This window comes from Arachis stenosperma, chromosome 10 (assembly GCF_014773155.1).
Source record: "Arachis stenosperma cultivar V10309 chromosome 10, arast.V10309.gnm1.PFL2, whole genome shotgun sequence".
Classification (NCBI taxonomy): Eukaryota; Viridiplantae; Streptophyta; class Magnoliopsida; order Fabales; family Fabaceae; genus Arachis; species Arachis stenosperma.
The window spans coordinates 133,043,710-133,059,161 of NC_080386.1; the positions used below are offsets into that span (position 1 = coordinate 133,043,710).

General features: G+C 31.8%; 2 protein-coding genes across 2 annotated transcripts; one reads left to right on the top strand and one right to left on the bottom strand.

Annotated features, from left to right (window-relative positions):
- The first annotated feature begins 952 nt into the window (after positions 1–952).
- LOC130954768 (uncharacterized) lies at positions 953–6,203 on the top strand. The gene is made up of 7 exons (XM_057881532.1): positions 953–1,276; positions 1,937–2,083; positions 2,255–2,353; positions 2,988–3,179; positions 4,016–4,135; positions 5,100–5,171; positions 5,735–6,203. Exons 1-7 carry the CDS (start codon positions 1,010–1,012, stop codon positions 5,957–5,959), a joined length of 1,122 nt encoding a protein of 373 aa, XP_057737515.1. The 5' UTR covers positions 953–1,009; the 3' UTR covers positions 5,960–6,203.
- Positions 6,204–9,902: 3,699 nt separating this feature from the next.
- LOC130957881 (L-type lectin-domain containing receptor kinase S.4-like) lies at positions 9,903–12,347 on the bottom strand. The gene is made up of 2 exons (XM_057884718.1): positions 11,316–12,347; positions 9,903–11,019 (listed from the first exon to the last, which is right to left on the bottom strand). Exons 1-2 carry the CDS (start codon positions 12,332–12,334, stop codon positions 9,978–9,980), a joined length of 2,061 nt encoding a protein of 686 aa, XP_057740701.1. The 5' UTR covers positions 12,335–12,347; the 3' UTR covers positions 9,903–9,977.
- Between the last annotated feature and the right edge of the window lie 3,105 nt (positions 12,348–15,452).

The following is a 15,452-nucleotide window of genomic DNA, read 5'->3' on the forward strand; positions in this document are numbered from 1 at the left end:
TATTAGATATTTATAATTACAAAGATTTTAATGTTTATGAATATAAAAAATATAATTTTTTATGCTTTTAGAAATTATAAATTTATTAATATGGTTGTGAAATTATATATATTGTTTAGTAGTTAATAATAAAAAAAAAAAAAGAGGAGCTTAGGCGAACTTAGCCCGCCAACCCGCCAGCTCACTGTTAGGCGGGGCGGGGTGGGATTCTAGGACCGCCTCACTAGGCGGGGCGGGGCGGGCCAGCCCGCCAAAAGGCGGGCTTTTGGCGGGGTGGGGCGGGCTTCCCCACTTGCCACCCCTAGTTGGAAGCACTTCTTCTCCAAGTGCAGCCACTCCCATTGTATTTAATGTGTTTAGATTTTAATATATTTGGTGTTTAACATATTTAAATTATTTCTATTGATTTTACATGTTTATTATACTTGAAAATTTGTAAGATAAAAATTTTGTTTTTTTTTTATTTTTTTTAATAAATTTCTGTTTCATCGGGTACCAAATTATCCGAACCGAACCAATCTGCTTTTAATCAGTTTAATTTGGTTCGAATACATGTAAAAAAACATAAATCCAAATCAATTATAATTCAATTGGTTCGATTTTAATTTCACGCTAAATCTGAACAAACCCGACCTATGTTCATCTCTAACTATACTTAATACTTTTTTTTTTATCAAACAGCATAATCTCTCTGTACTCATCTAAAAGTTATGGGTTCGAATTTTTCTATTTTTGATAAAAAAACTGTACTTAATATTGGTGTGAACAATAACCCAGTAAAAAATTAAAATATTCATTTATTCACTTAATGAAAATGAGTACTTTCGTCGATTCGTCGTAAAATTAGAGAACATGTCATCTTTAACCGTTTACTGAGAACTGTTGGTTAAACCCTAAGAATTGAAAGTTACTAGTTACTGCTATTATGAAAAGCTAGGGCAAGGGTTTTAGGTTGAAATAGTGGTAGTAATGAAATGAAGGTTTCATTCTCTTTTGTGTAATACATAGCATGTTGGTGGCAACAACGCCATTTCTCAGAAACTTGTTCAGCTTCCGCACTCACTCTCACTCTCACTTCTTTCGAATGGCAGCAACAAGTTCAACCAGTTCTATTCTTTCCGAGCATTCCGATGCTTACGCGCCGTTCAAGCGCGTGTGCGTTCGCGTCGGCACACACAACGGCAGCTTCCATTGCGACGAGGCGCTTGGCTGCTTCATGATTCGACTCACCAACAAATTCTACAACGCTCAAGTTGTTCGCTCTCGTGATCCTCAGGTCATTTTTGTTTCTAATTTTTAATTTGTTCGTTTCTGAAAAAATGTGAGCTGTTGTTTGGTTGATGAGAACCTGTTGATTTATTTTTTTTTTTTTTCATTTTGACTAGAAAGAGTGTCTTTTATTTGCTTGGTTGATGAGAAAATTTGGTTTATTTATCTAAGTTTTATGATTAGTGATTTATGGATGATTCTGAGCTATTTGTTTAAGGTGTGTTTGTGAGTTTTGATTTGGAGAGGTGGAAGGGAAGGGATTTGAAGAGTAGCAGTAAGTTCATTTTACTCTTCAAAATCCCTTCCCATGTACCCTTCCAAATTGGAACTCGGAAACACACAATTTTCTGAAAATGTAGTCAGTTAGCGAATGGGATAACATAGATTTATGTATATATGCCTTAGCAGTGTAATTGTTTAATGTTGAAATGTAATTTTGAAAGGGGGAACTTTGATGGGGTTTTCTGTGGAACTGTTATCAATTATGAGCAATGAGAAGTTGTTTGAGTGAGGCAGTAAGGACTAAGGAGTGTCTATGTTGCTAAGTTTTAGGGAAGAAATTTTGGTTGTTGCATTGTATGTATAGAAACTAAATGGAGTGGGAGTAATCGTGTCCTTCTCATTACTTGTTGATGTTTTTGTTTGAATATTGAGTCCTGGTTTGTAGGTCTTGGAGGGTCTTGATGCCGTTCTTGATGTTGGGGGAGTGTATGACCCCAGCCGAGATCGCTACGATCATCACCAGAAAGGTTTTGAGGAGGCTTTTGGCCATGGCTTCTCAACCAAGTTGAGTAGCGCAGGTCTTGTTTACAAGGTGCTTTTCTTATCTTAAAATTTTATTTTGTTTTTGGTCTTCTCACTTTTTGTAGCTGGTGGCTAATTCCCCTGTTTTGGTACAGTCACTGATATTTTCATGAGAAGTTTTATTTCAAAGATGAATCTTCGTTAATAATTATATTATGCTTCTTTGTTTCTCTCTGTATAGCACTATGGAAAGGAGATTATAGCTAAGGAACTTAGGGTAGATGAAGAGCACCCAGATGTGCATCGCATATATCTGGCTGTTTACAAAAGCTTCATGGAGGTAATACATTTTATACTAATTCTTTCTTGCCTTATCCAACTTTCTGTTTGTTGTATTCTCTATTGGAATGTCTTCTCTTCCATGCGTTCTTTTTGGGGTCAATAATCGTGATGTTCTTATTGGGTGAAATTTGAGCTGAGGAGACTTAGGGGAGATTCATGCAGATAGTGAATACTGAGAGGGAAAATATGCTTCATTTCTTTGTGCACTAGGATAGTGAGTGGTTTTTAACTGGAGGATGGACATAATATAGAGAAATTGTATCAACAAAATAGGAAAACTAAGTTTTACATTTGAAAACGGACTCTATCTACATTGGCATTGTTTTACAATGAGCGTTCTATTTTTTGCTGTGCTTTCATAAAATACTAATGTAAGAATGCTTTCTACCTTGCTATTCATCGTGACATCTAGGATATCAGTGCAACTTCTTTTGAAGTGTAAACTTTTTGTTCTCTTCTTCAACACCATCAGATAATGTTTGTGGACTTCTAGGGCTTTTTCTGAGAGTTTTCGTTTCTTGACTATAACAACTGGTTTGGCTTATGTTGTTGGGTGCTAATCTGAGAACCACTTATTCCTGGGCTTAATTTGTAAATCTTTTCATAACAATGTTGTTATCTAATTATATCAGGCAATTGATGCTATAGACAATGGAATAAATCAATATGATACTGACCAGCCCCCAAAATATGTGAATAATACACATCTGTCCTCAAGAGTGGGAAGGTTAAATTTAGATTGGACAGATCCTGATCAGTCATCTGAAAAAGAAAATGAAGCCTTTCAACGTGCCATGGTTCTTACTGGTAGCGAATTTATGGATGTAAGTCTCCTCTCCTCATTCCCTTCCTTTGTGATCACCAAAATAAATAAGAGTTTTTTTTTTTTTTTTTTTTAATTTTGTTCTTTCCTGCTCATGACCTGTATAATGTTTTTTTATCAAGCACAAAAGATATTGACATATGTATGTTCGATGACTCATCCACTTAGGATAATTTTATTTATTTTTAATTTTTGATAAAAAGAAGAATATTTCTAATATGAAGAGATGAATGATAGAGAGAACGTTGGAGGGCAAGAAATCCTCTTTGCAAGAGCATGAATGAACAAAAGGGAAAAAAGCATTAATGAGACATAGCTTCTAATCTCTCAACTTGTTAGACAGAAATTTCTCCTAAAAGATCATTAGTTTTACACCAAACAGAGTGCCGAATACTCTCATCATACAAAACTTGTTTGTTTGAAAATATATCATTAAAGGTATGAGAATTACGCTCCAACCGGATACACCAAATAGTGGTACATATGGCGTAATGTCACAGCTTTGGCTTCCTACCTTCTCCCAAAACAAGTTAAAAATAGTCAACAACAACTGATCTAAGCTTTAATGACACACCTAAACGCATTGAAGATGCTAAACAAAAATTATTACATTAAATGTAATCCATGGAACAAGGCAACAACAATTTTAATATATTTATCTACTTCATGTTCGTGTGAAAATTTGTATTATGAGGTGTCTTATATATTTTTCATACTTATTTCTTATTTTCAGGCCAACTCTCTCTCTCTCTCTCTCTCTCTCTCTCTCTCTCTCTCAAATTAAGAAAAAAGCTTTGATGCTTTAACAAGTTCTTGTCACCCCTCTTTATTTTGCAGAGTGTTCGATTTCATATTAATTCATGGTTACCAGCAAGGTCAATTGTAAATGAGACGCTTGAAGCTAGATATAGTGTCGATCCTAGTGGAGAAATTTTGGTTTTGGAGAAATTCTGTCCGGTGAGTTGGAAATTATGTCTCCTTCTTCTGATCATTTGTAGAATATTCAAATATGATTGATTCTAATTATATTATTCTCTCTTTTCTGGATAAATCATGTTTTGTATGTTGAACATTTATGTTGATGATGATAATTCTATATTTGTCATACAAAGTTTTTTGCTAACATAGTAACATTAAGTAAATTCAATAGGTCAAAAGGAGGTTTCTTATCCATTTAATGAATAAGTTAATTGTGAAAATTATAAGTTGAAGCTTAAACTTGCATGACTGTCAATCTTGGAAATTTCTTTTGATACAATATGTCAAACACTGCTTATATCAGGCAAATATTCTCTCAAACATACAAAATAGATTCAATTGGTGGATACTGGATTTCATAATCTGTTTATCAAATAAGTTCAGCAATCTGTGATTAGTTTTTGTGACTGGTACTGGTTGTTTTGTTCTGAGTAATGATGCAATAGACCAGGGTTCATAATGAATTGTACACATGGCATGAGATCATCTATTGCTTTTTATAGCATTTACATATTTATAATTATAAGAGTTTCCAGTTGATAATAACATGCTGTGTGTAGGGTTTATCGTGAACATAGGTCTATAGTGTCATTATTCATTTGATTTTAACTTCCTAGATTTAGTGAAACACTATGTGACTTGTTCCCCCGGCAAATAGTCCTGGCAAAACAAGTTACTGGATGAAAGTGCAGTCTTAGCTGTTGTATAAAAGCTGCATCAGTCTCATTCTATTCTCACTTGGCTATTAATTAATATTATGTGAGCTTCTTTATAGCCTAAAATGGTCATCTCTGGCCTGCCCACAAAATATAGGAGGCATTTGAAAAAAATTTTTCCCTACACTAAATTTCTGACTCTATCATTCTTGGGTGCTAGGTTGCTAGCCACAACATATATATGCCTTCGTTGTTCGTAGATGTTTAACTTCGATTGTTTTCTGCAGTGGAAGCTTCACTTATTTGAGCTTGAGGGGGAGATGAAAATTGACCCTCCCATTAAATATGTTCTATATCAGGTACATACTTGAATTTTCATTTTCCTTTTACCAGTTTCATTTTAGGCCTCTAGTCTTCAAGAAGCCTCCTAAAAACGATAGACTGATGAGAAAAATTCAAAATGACTAATGTGGGCTTTACATTGGTCCAAGTAGCTCAAAATCACTTCCGTGTCATAAATATTTTGTTTTAGGAGCAGAATTTCTGCAATTGAGAAGTTCAAAATCATTCAAAAATTAGCTGTTCAGTATATCTATAAGTCCAATCTCTGACCTTGATGTTACGGTCTGTCTGAAAGTGTCAATGTATGCTGGAAGTATGATCTAATTCTACATTGCATGTTAAGGAGGAAACTTGAAGAACGAAAACATAGTTGGTTCGAAAAGAACACTAAGACTTGCAGCTTATAAAAGGAGGCAGTCATGAATTTAAAATGACTAATGTGCAATAATTAATGTTAAATGGCAACAAGGGCTTGGTTTTGAGCTGGTTAGGTTAAAAGTATTTCAGTTGGAGGGCTTAGGTTTTAAACTTCGTCACTAAGGTTATTAGGTTACCGTAATTCTGATTTTTAATTTAACAGGATGAAAGAAGCCAACAGTGGCGAGTGCAGGCTGTTGCAGTATCGCCGGATAGGTTTGAGAGCCGTAAGCCTCTACCATCGCAATGGCGGGGTCTTAGGGATGATGAACTGTCCAAGGAATGTGGCCTTCCTGGCTGTGTATTTGTCCACATGAGTGGATTTATCGGTGGAAACCGAAGTTTTGATGGTGCCTTGGCCATGGCAAGAGCTGCATTGAAGATGTAAGCAAAGAAACGATCATAATATTTTGCAGTAGCTTTAACAATACAGTTTACTGATTGCATTGAAGACTCAGAAGAGGACTGGGAACAGTGGCTTATAGATAGTTCTGTATTGATTGGTCAACTTGTTTAATATAATCATGTATTATTCAAACATTATTATGATTGATTATACTATTAGCTTATCTGGATTTTGCTCAATTGAGAGAGATTTATAACAACTTACAGAATGTGATATTGTGAGAATCCTTCCTATAGTGTTGTATGATGCAAGTATTTTTGTGCTGCAAATTTTTTTTTTTTCCGAAATTAGGAGTAAGACTCGAACCCGAAACCTGTAGGTGAGGATCGGGAGACTACAATTTCGTTATATAAACAATTTCAATTTTAATTACAGGCGATTTCTTTCTAATTGAATGGTTTGGTGATTGGAACATACATATAACAATTGCTTATAAATAATCATGTTTCTTGACAACTAAATCTGGATTAAGTATATTTATTTATTTATTTCATGGTCATGTTTTAAGCTCTAATTGTCAGTTGTCATGATTGTCCTCAAAAGATTGATTCATTTAAAACTGAATTTAGGTCAAGCTGAAATGCTGAATTTTCAACCCCAATATCTCACCTAACATCACTGAATCTCCCTATTAATTATCTTTCCAAGGAAGTCATCAACCATGTTGTTTTTAAAGTAAAGGTTCAGAGGCTATCACTATCTTATGCACAATAATGGGTCCTGTTTTAATTTGAGGTTGATAAGTGATTTATTCTCTTCAGATGGGAGTGGGACAGTTGATCATGTTTGAAAGATCATTATCTAAGTAGCAGCCGCATTAGTGGCAAATTCATATACAAGTTGACTTTGATTCTACTTTGTTATAGTTACCTTCGTGGCGGTTTTCGTTTTTATTTTCTATTTTAATTTTAATATTTTTTAATTTTAAGATTGTGAAAAAAAAATGAACAAATAATAAAAATAATAAATTCTATTTTTTGTTTTCATATTCTTTTTTCCATAAAATTCTGAAAAAATAAAAATAAAAATGCAATTAAATAAGGTCTAGTTTTTAGTTTGTAGGTTTTGGTGAGAGGGAGAGATTAGAAATTTTGTAACATCATGGATAGATTTTTAGTCATGGAGAAGATTTAGATGTTATACACAATAATATATATCGACACAACCCAAACATAATGTAGGTAGGTTTTATATTCTAGAAGTAAGATGAGAATTGATACAATATCTAATAAAAGATAAGAAAATATGTTCAACCAAGAAAATAAAGAGAGAAAGATAAGAACATATAACCAACCAAAAAAATGAGAGAAAAAGAAAATATACAAACAACATTTCTCTTCATTATACAATTCAAACAATGGTCTAACTAACCAAGAAAGAAAAGAAAAATGAAAATTTTGTTGAAAAATAAGTTTTTTAATTTTTTAAAATTTATTGAAAACACAAGGGCTTGTTTTTTATTTTTAAAATTTTGTGATTCAAATAGTGAACAATGGATAATTCAATTATATTTTTTGTTTTCCCGAACTTATTCACAAAATTATAAAATAAAAAATATTTTTACAAATAAAACACACCCGAAATTCTTCAGATTTTTTATTTCTTGCCTTCTCAATCATTGTCTTAAAAAATCATATTAAATGTGTGCAAAAAAAAATTCATTAATTAATTACTATATAAAAATAAATAATTAGTATCTATAAAAGAGTTTCATTGTTTTGTCATAATAAATTTGATTATTTTATTAAAAATAAGTAAAGTAATATATATAAATACAAATAAATACGTGATAATTAATTTTTAGTATTTATAAAAGAATTCCTTTTCATAAAAAAAATAATATTTATAGAAAGTTCTTATTAATAATAGAAGCATGCAATGACCAATTTTGAACCAATCAAATTAATGGGGGGTGGGCTATATATATCCCTTTTCTCACGGCTTACTATTTGGAATGATTAATAAAATCCGAGACCAAAAAAAAAAAGAAAAAAAGAATGATTAATAAAATCCAAATATGGTGGTCTCCAATCTCCATGACTGGCACCATCAAGAAATAGTAAGTGTGGCAAATTCTAATATTCTATTGGTCAAACCCAAAACTCTATCATTCTCTTTTTTATTTATTTTACTTAGTCTTCTTTGCTAGAAAAGTGGAAGAATAACTTAAATATTACATGCTTTATTCATATTATAATTCACATTTCCTTTAAAAAAAAAACTGAAATAAGTCTTCGAAGTATGACTTAAAGATAGATGAGTCTACACTCTATACTCTATAATCATATTGACGACAAGAGAGTTAATTGACCAAAGAAATTCATAGTTTGATGAGTTTATAATTTACAATACCAATGATATACATATTAAAGAGATGGCCACACCAAAATTTAAATGGCAGAAATACATGATATACCATATACGATACACGTAAATATATTTTAAAGATTTATACATATTTAAATATTTAGAAATTTCTTGAATTTGCTTTGTCAATATTGCACTCTCATGTATTTGATATTATGGGGTGGCTAAAGTTTTATAGTGAATAATATGATATACTTCATATTGTATTTAAAACGATTGATTTTTCTATCTTTAAAATTATATTTTAGAATAAAGTATCAATTAAATTTTTGAGAATTTTGACCCAAGATTAATTAGTTTTTTTTTTTAAAAAGTATCAATTAAGTTCTTTATGATACTAAAGAGTGGATATGTATGTCCTTCTGTCACTGGATAATGCAAAACTAAATGGATTTGGTCATGTATTTTGTTATTTACAGCATATCTTATTTCTGTCACATGAACATGAAAACGATATAGTTTTGGACAATAAAATATTTATTATCTTTGGAGTTTTCATATAATCTTTATTAATTGCTTTTTTTTATTGCGAATCCTACTAAAACATGTGAAGTTTCATTCCAAAAATTATTATTTATATTATAATCTTTTATAAATAGATACGTTACAGTAATTAACTGTACATATAAAGATCATCATTAAATTTTACGTGATAAATTGCTAGAAAAATATAATGTGTTACACGTCTGCCATTTGTGAAAGATCAAATTAATACTTTTTTTTCTCAGACACCTAATTGTCACTTTATTCTATATTTTAATGTTTGATTTTTCAATTTTTTTTAAAATACTTAACTATAATATCAAAATATGATTCTCGACCACACAAAAAAGACTATCTATAAATTGGATTAAGGTATCCGTCGAATACTAATGATGATGCTGCTAAAGGAAATAACAAGAATTTTATCCCTATCTGCGTATAACTGTACAATCCACTAAGTAACGTCCTAAAAAAGAAAAGAAAAATATGAAATATGCTATAGTTTTGATATTGTAAGACATTCAAGTTTCACTATGTAGAAAGTCAACAAAATTTTGATTTGAATGTGATCCTTAATCGTGAATTACATCGTCAACAAAAATACCTCAGTCTAATTAAAAATTTCGGTGATTATATTAAATATAAATTCTTACCATCAATTGTAAGATGATCATAATAAGAGTCTTACAAAAATATAAAAAAATGTTCATCTAATAACAAGCAACAAATTAGGCTATGTCATGAGCTGAAGAAAAATTCACGAAAGGCATAAACAATTGGAATGGTTAGACCGATCATTGAACTGCTCTAGTCTCTAGTTACTGGTTTATCGATTCGGTTTAATCGATCAATTTTCAGTTAGTTCGACGGTTTTTCAACGATTTTTTTCTAGTAATTATAAGTAGTGGATTGGACTATTTTTATCGCCGGTTCCGATTGAACTGGTTTCCGTCCGGTCCAGTTCGATTTTCAAAATCATGGTGCCAATGTTGAGGAACAGAACCAAAATAAAAACTTTCATGGTTTGGGATTTAACTCCCTCATCATCATGATTCATGATCATAGCTTTCTCTCTACAATTACAAGACACAAGACCAAAAAACTATTAAGAACTATGTCTATTACTACAAAATACAATGGAGAAAGAAACTCAACTTGTTTCTCTCCTACCAATAGGAGTAAAAACAGGGGAATTAGTGAATGAAGGAAAACTAGCATACATGCCAATATTATCTGAACTATTAAAAGAAGACCCAAATGGATTCAAGAACTCATCAAAACCCTCTTGGTTATTATGATGAGGCTTCATCAATGAATCAGGCAACAAATTTTCACCATCCAAATACCTAGTCACTTGCCTCATGCTAGGCCTAGAAGTTGGTGCACCATTTGAACACATTAGGCCTAATTTGAGAACCATAACAACCTCCCTCTCATCAAAATCACCATTCAAATTTGGGTCCACAACATCAATTAACTTCCCTTCTTTGTACATCTTCCAAACCCAATCCACCAAAACCAAATCCTCATGTTGTGCTTTTCTTGGATCAACAGGCCTAACCCCACATGCCACTTCAAGCATTAATGCACCAAATGCATAAACATCAGTGCTAGGAGTGGCTTTTCCTGTTCTTGGCAACTCAGGTGCCAAATAACCTAATGTTCCAACCACCCTTGTTGTGCTAGGATGACCACCATGTTCATACAATCTTGCTAAACCAAAATCTCCAAGCCTTCCATTCATTTCACTATCTAAAAGAACATTACTTGCTTTAACATCTCTATGAATCACCACTTGTTCATATCCTTCATGGAGATATAAAAGTGCTGAAGCAACATCCTTTATGATCTTGAACCTTTCTTGCCATCTTAGGATCGTTTTCGGCTCGTCGAATAAGTACTTGTCTAGGCTACCATTTTCCATGAAATCATACACAAGTAGGAGGTCGCCACGGCGGCGGCACCAGCCGAGTAATTGGACCAAGTTCCGGTGGCGAAGCCGGCCGATGCTGGCGATTTCTGAGACAAATTCTCTAAGACCTTGTTTTGACTCGTGTGATACTCTCTTCACAGCTACTTGGTTCTTGGAATTCGGCAGAGTTCCTTTGTAAACTCTGCCGAATCCTCCTTGACCAAGTAGCCCCTTGTCCTTGAAACCCTTTGTAGCTTTCTTGAGCTCTTTATATGAGTATCTATAATGTTGCACAAATACAAACACAAAAATTGAATACAACAATTTTTCCAAGAATTAGTCCTAGTTTTAAGAAATTTAGAGTCTGTTTGGTTGTTAAAACATTTTCTGTTTTCTATTTTCAGGATTTTGTGAAGGAAAACAAACAAAAACCATGAAAAACTTCCCTTTTTTTTTGTCTTTTTTCTATTATAGTTTTATATCCTTTTTAACAAAATTCTGAAAACAGAAAATACCAAAAACACAAACAGACAGAAAACAAAGAATCCTTAGCAGACTTTATGAATCAGAGAGTACCTGTGAGGCCCAATCTCAAGCTCCCAAGGCTCTATGACATCAGCATTCTTGATTTTCCAGAACAAGTAAAATCCAAGAAACAGAGAAAACAGAGCAATGAATGAAGTAGCAACTGAAACCCCAACAACCATGGGAGTTTGCTTCTTCTTGGGACCCGGAAGCTTCGGAAGCGAATCGAGATCAAGTGTTGGAGCAGTTCCATTGATCTTGAAGCTCCAACCCAAGACATAATGGGAGCTTGCAAGCAAACCCGTTGAAGCAGAGAATCCAACATACATTCTCTCATGAAAGATTGGTGAGAGATCCAATGAATATGACAAAGTTGGTTTCTTTGGTTTTGTAGAAGAAGGAGAGAGTGTAACACTTATCACACTCTTAACAGAATCATAATCAACCCAAACCATGATTGGTTTACCACCCTTAAGGTTTAGATTTTCAAGTCTTTCTTCGCCTTCGCCTTCGGCGTAGTAACTTGCATTACAAGAAACATTGGAAACCAAGTTGTTGATGTTTATACCAACATGGTTATCATTTATGTCGCCGAATTCGAAGTCCTGGACAGTGTCGAATTCGACGGCGAAAAGGTGGTTGGAGAAGTTTCCAATGTTGGTTGAGTTGAGTAGGCCAAGATACTGGCTTGGAAGTGCATGCTTGAGAGTATCCATCGAAGCTGAAATGGTGAAAGCCAAGCCATGGCCACCAAGCTTTGGATACTCAGGAACAATGGCAATTGCAAATGATGAAGAGAATGAGAAGGTTCTGCTGCCATTGTTATTCTTGAACTGAAATGGGATTGGGTAAAAGGCATGCCCAATTAATCTACTTGTTTCGTTTGTGAGCTTCAAGATTCCGTTTTTGTCATCAATTTTAGCTATTCCAGTCAGGGATAAGTTGGTTCCAGGAATATGATTGAATCCAGAATAAAAGAGTTGTTGGGGTTGTGATAAAACTGTGTTTAGGATTGGAAGGAATAGGAATAGGAAGAGAAAAGGGTAGAGTTGGAGCAAGGTGCCCATCATGGAAATATGCTTAGAAAACAAAGATCACAAGGATTTTGAAGAATGAAGAATAAACAGAGCTTTCTTTGGAGTTGGAAATAAAATATTGGTGTGTGTAGAAGAAGAAGAATAAGAAGAAGAGTATAATTATTTTGTTAGAATAGAGTAGGGATAAGATGTCAATAATAATAATAATAATAATAATAATAATAATAATAATAATATTATTATTATTATTATTATTATTATTATTATGATTATTATTAACTCCGCCTATGTTACACTTGTGTTACATAGTCGGTGGCAAGTCCGGATAAAGAAGAAAGGTTGTGTTAGGTCTTCAACAACTAACATAAAAATATAGTCGAACTCTCATGAAATTATTATTATTATTAACTCCGCCTATGTTACATTTGTGGTACATAGTCGGTCCCAAACTCGGATAAAGAAAAAGGGTTGTGTTAGATCTTCGACAACCAACATAAAAATATAGTCCTCCCATGACATTATTATTATTATTATTATTATTATTATTTTCTAAAATTAAAAATGAATCCGAAACCTATTTTAGGTGAATGAAGACTGAGGACGGAAGATTATGCCAAAGTTAGATTATTATTATTATTATTATTTAAAGCAATATTCTAAAAAATTGAAGGAAAATAAATTTAAATTTTAATTATTAAATTACTTTTTAACTTTTTTTATTTGGTTAAAAAAATTAGAGTAATCAATTCTTATTGTTATTTAATAAAAATATAACCTTTCAAAATATTTTTAAGTTTTTAGTTTAATGTCTTTGTATAAATGAATAATTTGATATTAGAAATGATTTGTTTAACTAAAATAAAAGTTTAAAAATTAATTTAATAATGAACATTTGTTAAGAGCGGAAAATTTCGGCTAATAGTAAGTTAGTTGGGAATTTGGAAGCCTAATAGTTAATATAGGCCATTAAAATATGTTATTTTATTTATTATTTGGAGTACAATGAATTGAATGATGTTGGTTGACTCAAGAATGTGTTGGACACGTAAGGGAATGGAACAAAGGCAGCAATTGGTTGTCCACATGGGACAGCAGTTGGAATTGTAATAAACAAATAATATACTAATGCTAATATTTCTACATACAACTTTGAAGTAGGGTAGTTAAGATGGGCTAAATTTATCAGATCAGTAGGTTTATTTATTTAAATGAGTAAGTTTTGTCTTTAAAATTAAGTTTATTTAAATTTCGGGTTAAACGAACTGAATTCAATTAACCCGAAAAAAAATAACGAGTTAAACGGGTAGTTTGTTTATTTTATATATATATATATATATTTTTTAAAAAAGCAGTACTGTTAGACGATATTTTTCTCGATTTAACCCGAAAATCCGACCCATCAACTAAAAAATATTATTTTTAAAATTTTTGACCTAAAAGTGATATTTTGTGTCAAAATATTTTTCAAAAAATAAAATTAAATTATAAACGGACTAACCCGTTTAACCTATCGAACTGATCATAAACAGTCCAAACTGAAAAATTCTAACCCGCGAATAAAACAAACTTAAACAGGCCAACTCATTTTAACCCACGGATTTAATCGAAATGGGTTGGACTATCGTGTTTGACAGCCCTACTTTTAAGTGTTTATCAATATTAAACATAATTTATGAATGAAAATTAAGAGTTAAGGTGTTAACATGAGAATCAAGATAAAATCTTAAAACCAAAATTGTGTTGTATTTTAGAGATAAAAGATAAAATATAAAGATAGAAACAAAATTTGTTTAAATTTGAAAATATGTATAAATTATTGGAACACAAGTTTTATATAATATTTTTTTGTGCTTCTCGAAGACTCGGTCTAAGGGGAAAAAGGCACAACTTTTTTATCTCTCTATCTCTATTTATATGATTTTTTTTTCTTAACCAAAAGCAACTCTTATATATATATATATAATATATAATTCTCTATAGTCTATAGATAAGTGAAATTGAAATTTGGGTTTTGGTAGTAGTCTAAGTCAATATTGAAATTTGAAAGTGAAAAGGAAAACTATGGGTGTGGGTTTTGCTGCTTAGGCACACTGCATAACAAAAGTAGGTATCAAAAGTCTACCAATTGAATTAAATTATTATGAATGCGTGTGAATTGTGAAACCTACTTGTGAGTTGTGATGGGTGCAATTTTCAATTTTGATCCTTTTTCAGCATGTATTTATTTAGTACCTCCTCATAGGTTGTTTTTACCAATTGAATTTAAAGCAGCATTTTCTTTATTTATTTATTGTAATCTAGAGGAGTCACATAACTAATTTTGTATAAGTATCTTTTTTCGTACAAAGATAGAAAGAGACATGGTATGGAATGAAGTAGGCAAATTGGCTAGCTACTCTTTTTCTTGATTTCTACTCTCATTTTCTAGTATCTTCAGAAACAAGGTGCCATAACAATGTCAAAAATAATAATAATAAAATAGAAAGTTGCTGAATGTTGTGGCTTAAACAAACAAAATGTTGGAAAAAGACAAAACTTGCTATCTCATTTAGGTTGTAGCTAGCACTTAAAATGTGCCTTGAAGTTGGTCAAATTATTGAATGAGTTGGTCAACTCAAGTGTACTATTTTTCATCCAAAATTTTATCTTAGATTTAGAATTTCAGACATATTTTTTTAAAATGCACTTTAGCATATTTCAATAGTTTGAAAATAAAGTGGTAAATACTTTTTTTCTCTTAACTAAGAATCTCGGATTCAAATCTTTAAATATGTAAAAAATTATTTCTATAGAATCTCAAATTCTTTAAGGGTTAAGTTTACATTCTGTCTTAATATAATATTAAATTTAATGAATAATAAGGGCAAACTATAAATATATAAATATAGTAATATACTAATTACAACATTTTTCTAGGTGAAATTGATTTAAGTGTTTCCAATAGGAGTAGCAAAGAATGGCGTAGCTAGATGAGTTATGCTTAAATAATACCAATGTAAATATAAGCAAATTGTTACACCTTTAAATAAATTACGTTTCATTCATGTAATTTTTCACAAAAATCACTGAGAGAACAAAGAATAGAAGCTTACCTCTTCAGACAATGAAATGACTTTCAAGTAATACCTGCATATAAAACAAGCTAAAGGAG

Bases quoted from the DNA above. Each gene is read 5' to 3' on its own strand.
- LOC130954768 (XM_057881532.1), top strand. From the start codon at position 1,010: ATGTTGGTGGCAACAACGCCATTTCTCAGAAACTTGTTCAGCTTCCGC. The intron at 2,084-2,254 runs GTGCTTTTCTTA...CTCTCTGTATAG, and splicing joins GCGCAGGTCTTGTTTACAAG to CACTATGGAAAGGAGATTAT. The intron at 5,172-5,734 runs GTACATACTTGA...TTAATTTAACAG, and splicing joins TTAAATATGTTCTATATCAG to GATGAAAGAAGCCAACAGTG.
- LOC130957881 (XM_057884718.1), bottom strand. From the start codon at position 12,334: ATGATGGGCACCTTGCTCCAACTCTACCCTTTTCTCTTCCTATTCCTA. The intron at 11,020-11,315 runs GTACTCTCTGAT...GCAACATTATAG, and splicing joins CTTGAGATTGGGCCTCACAG to ATACTCATATAAAGAGCTCA.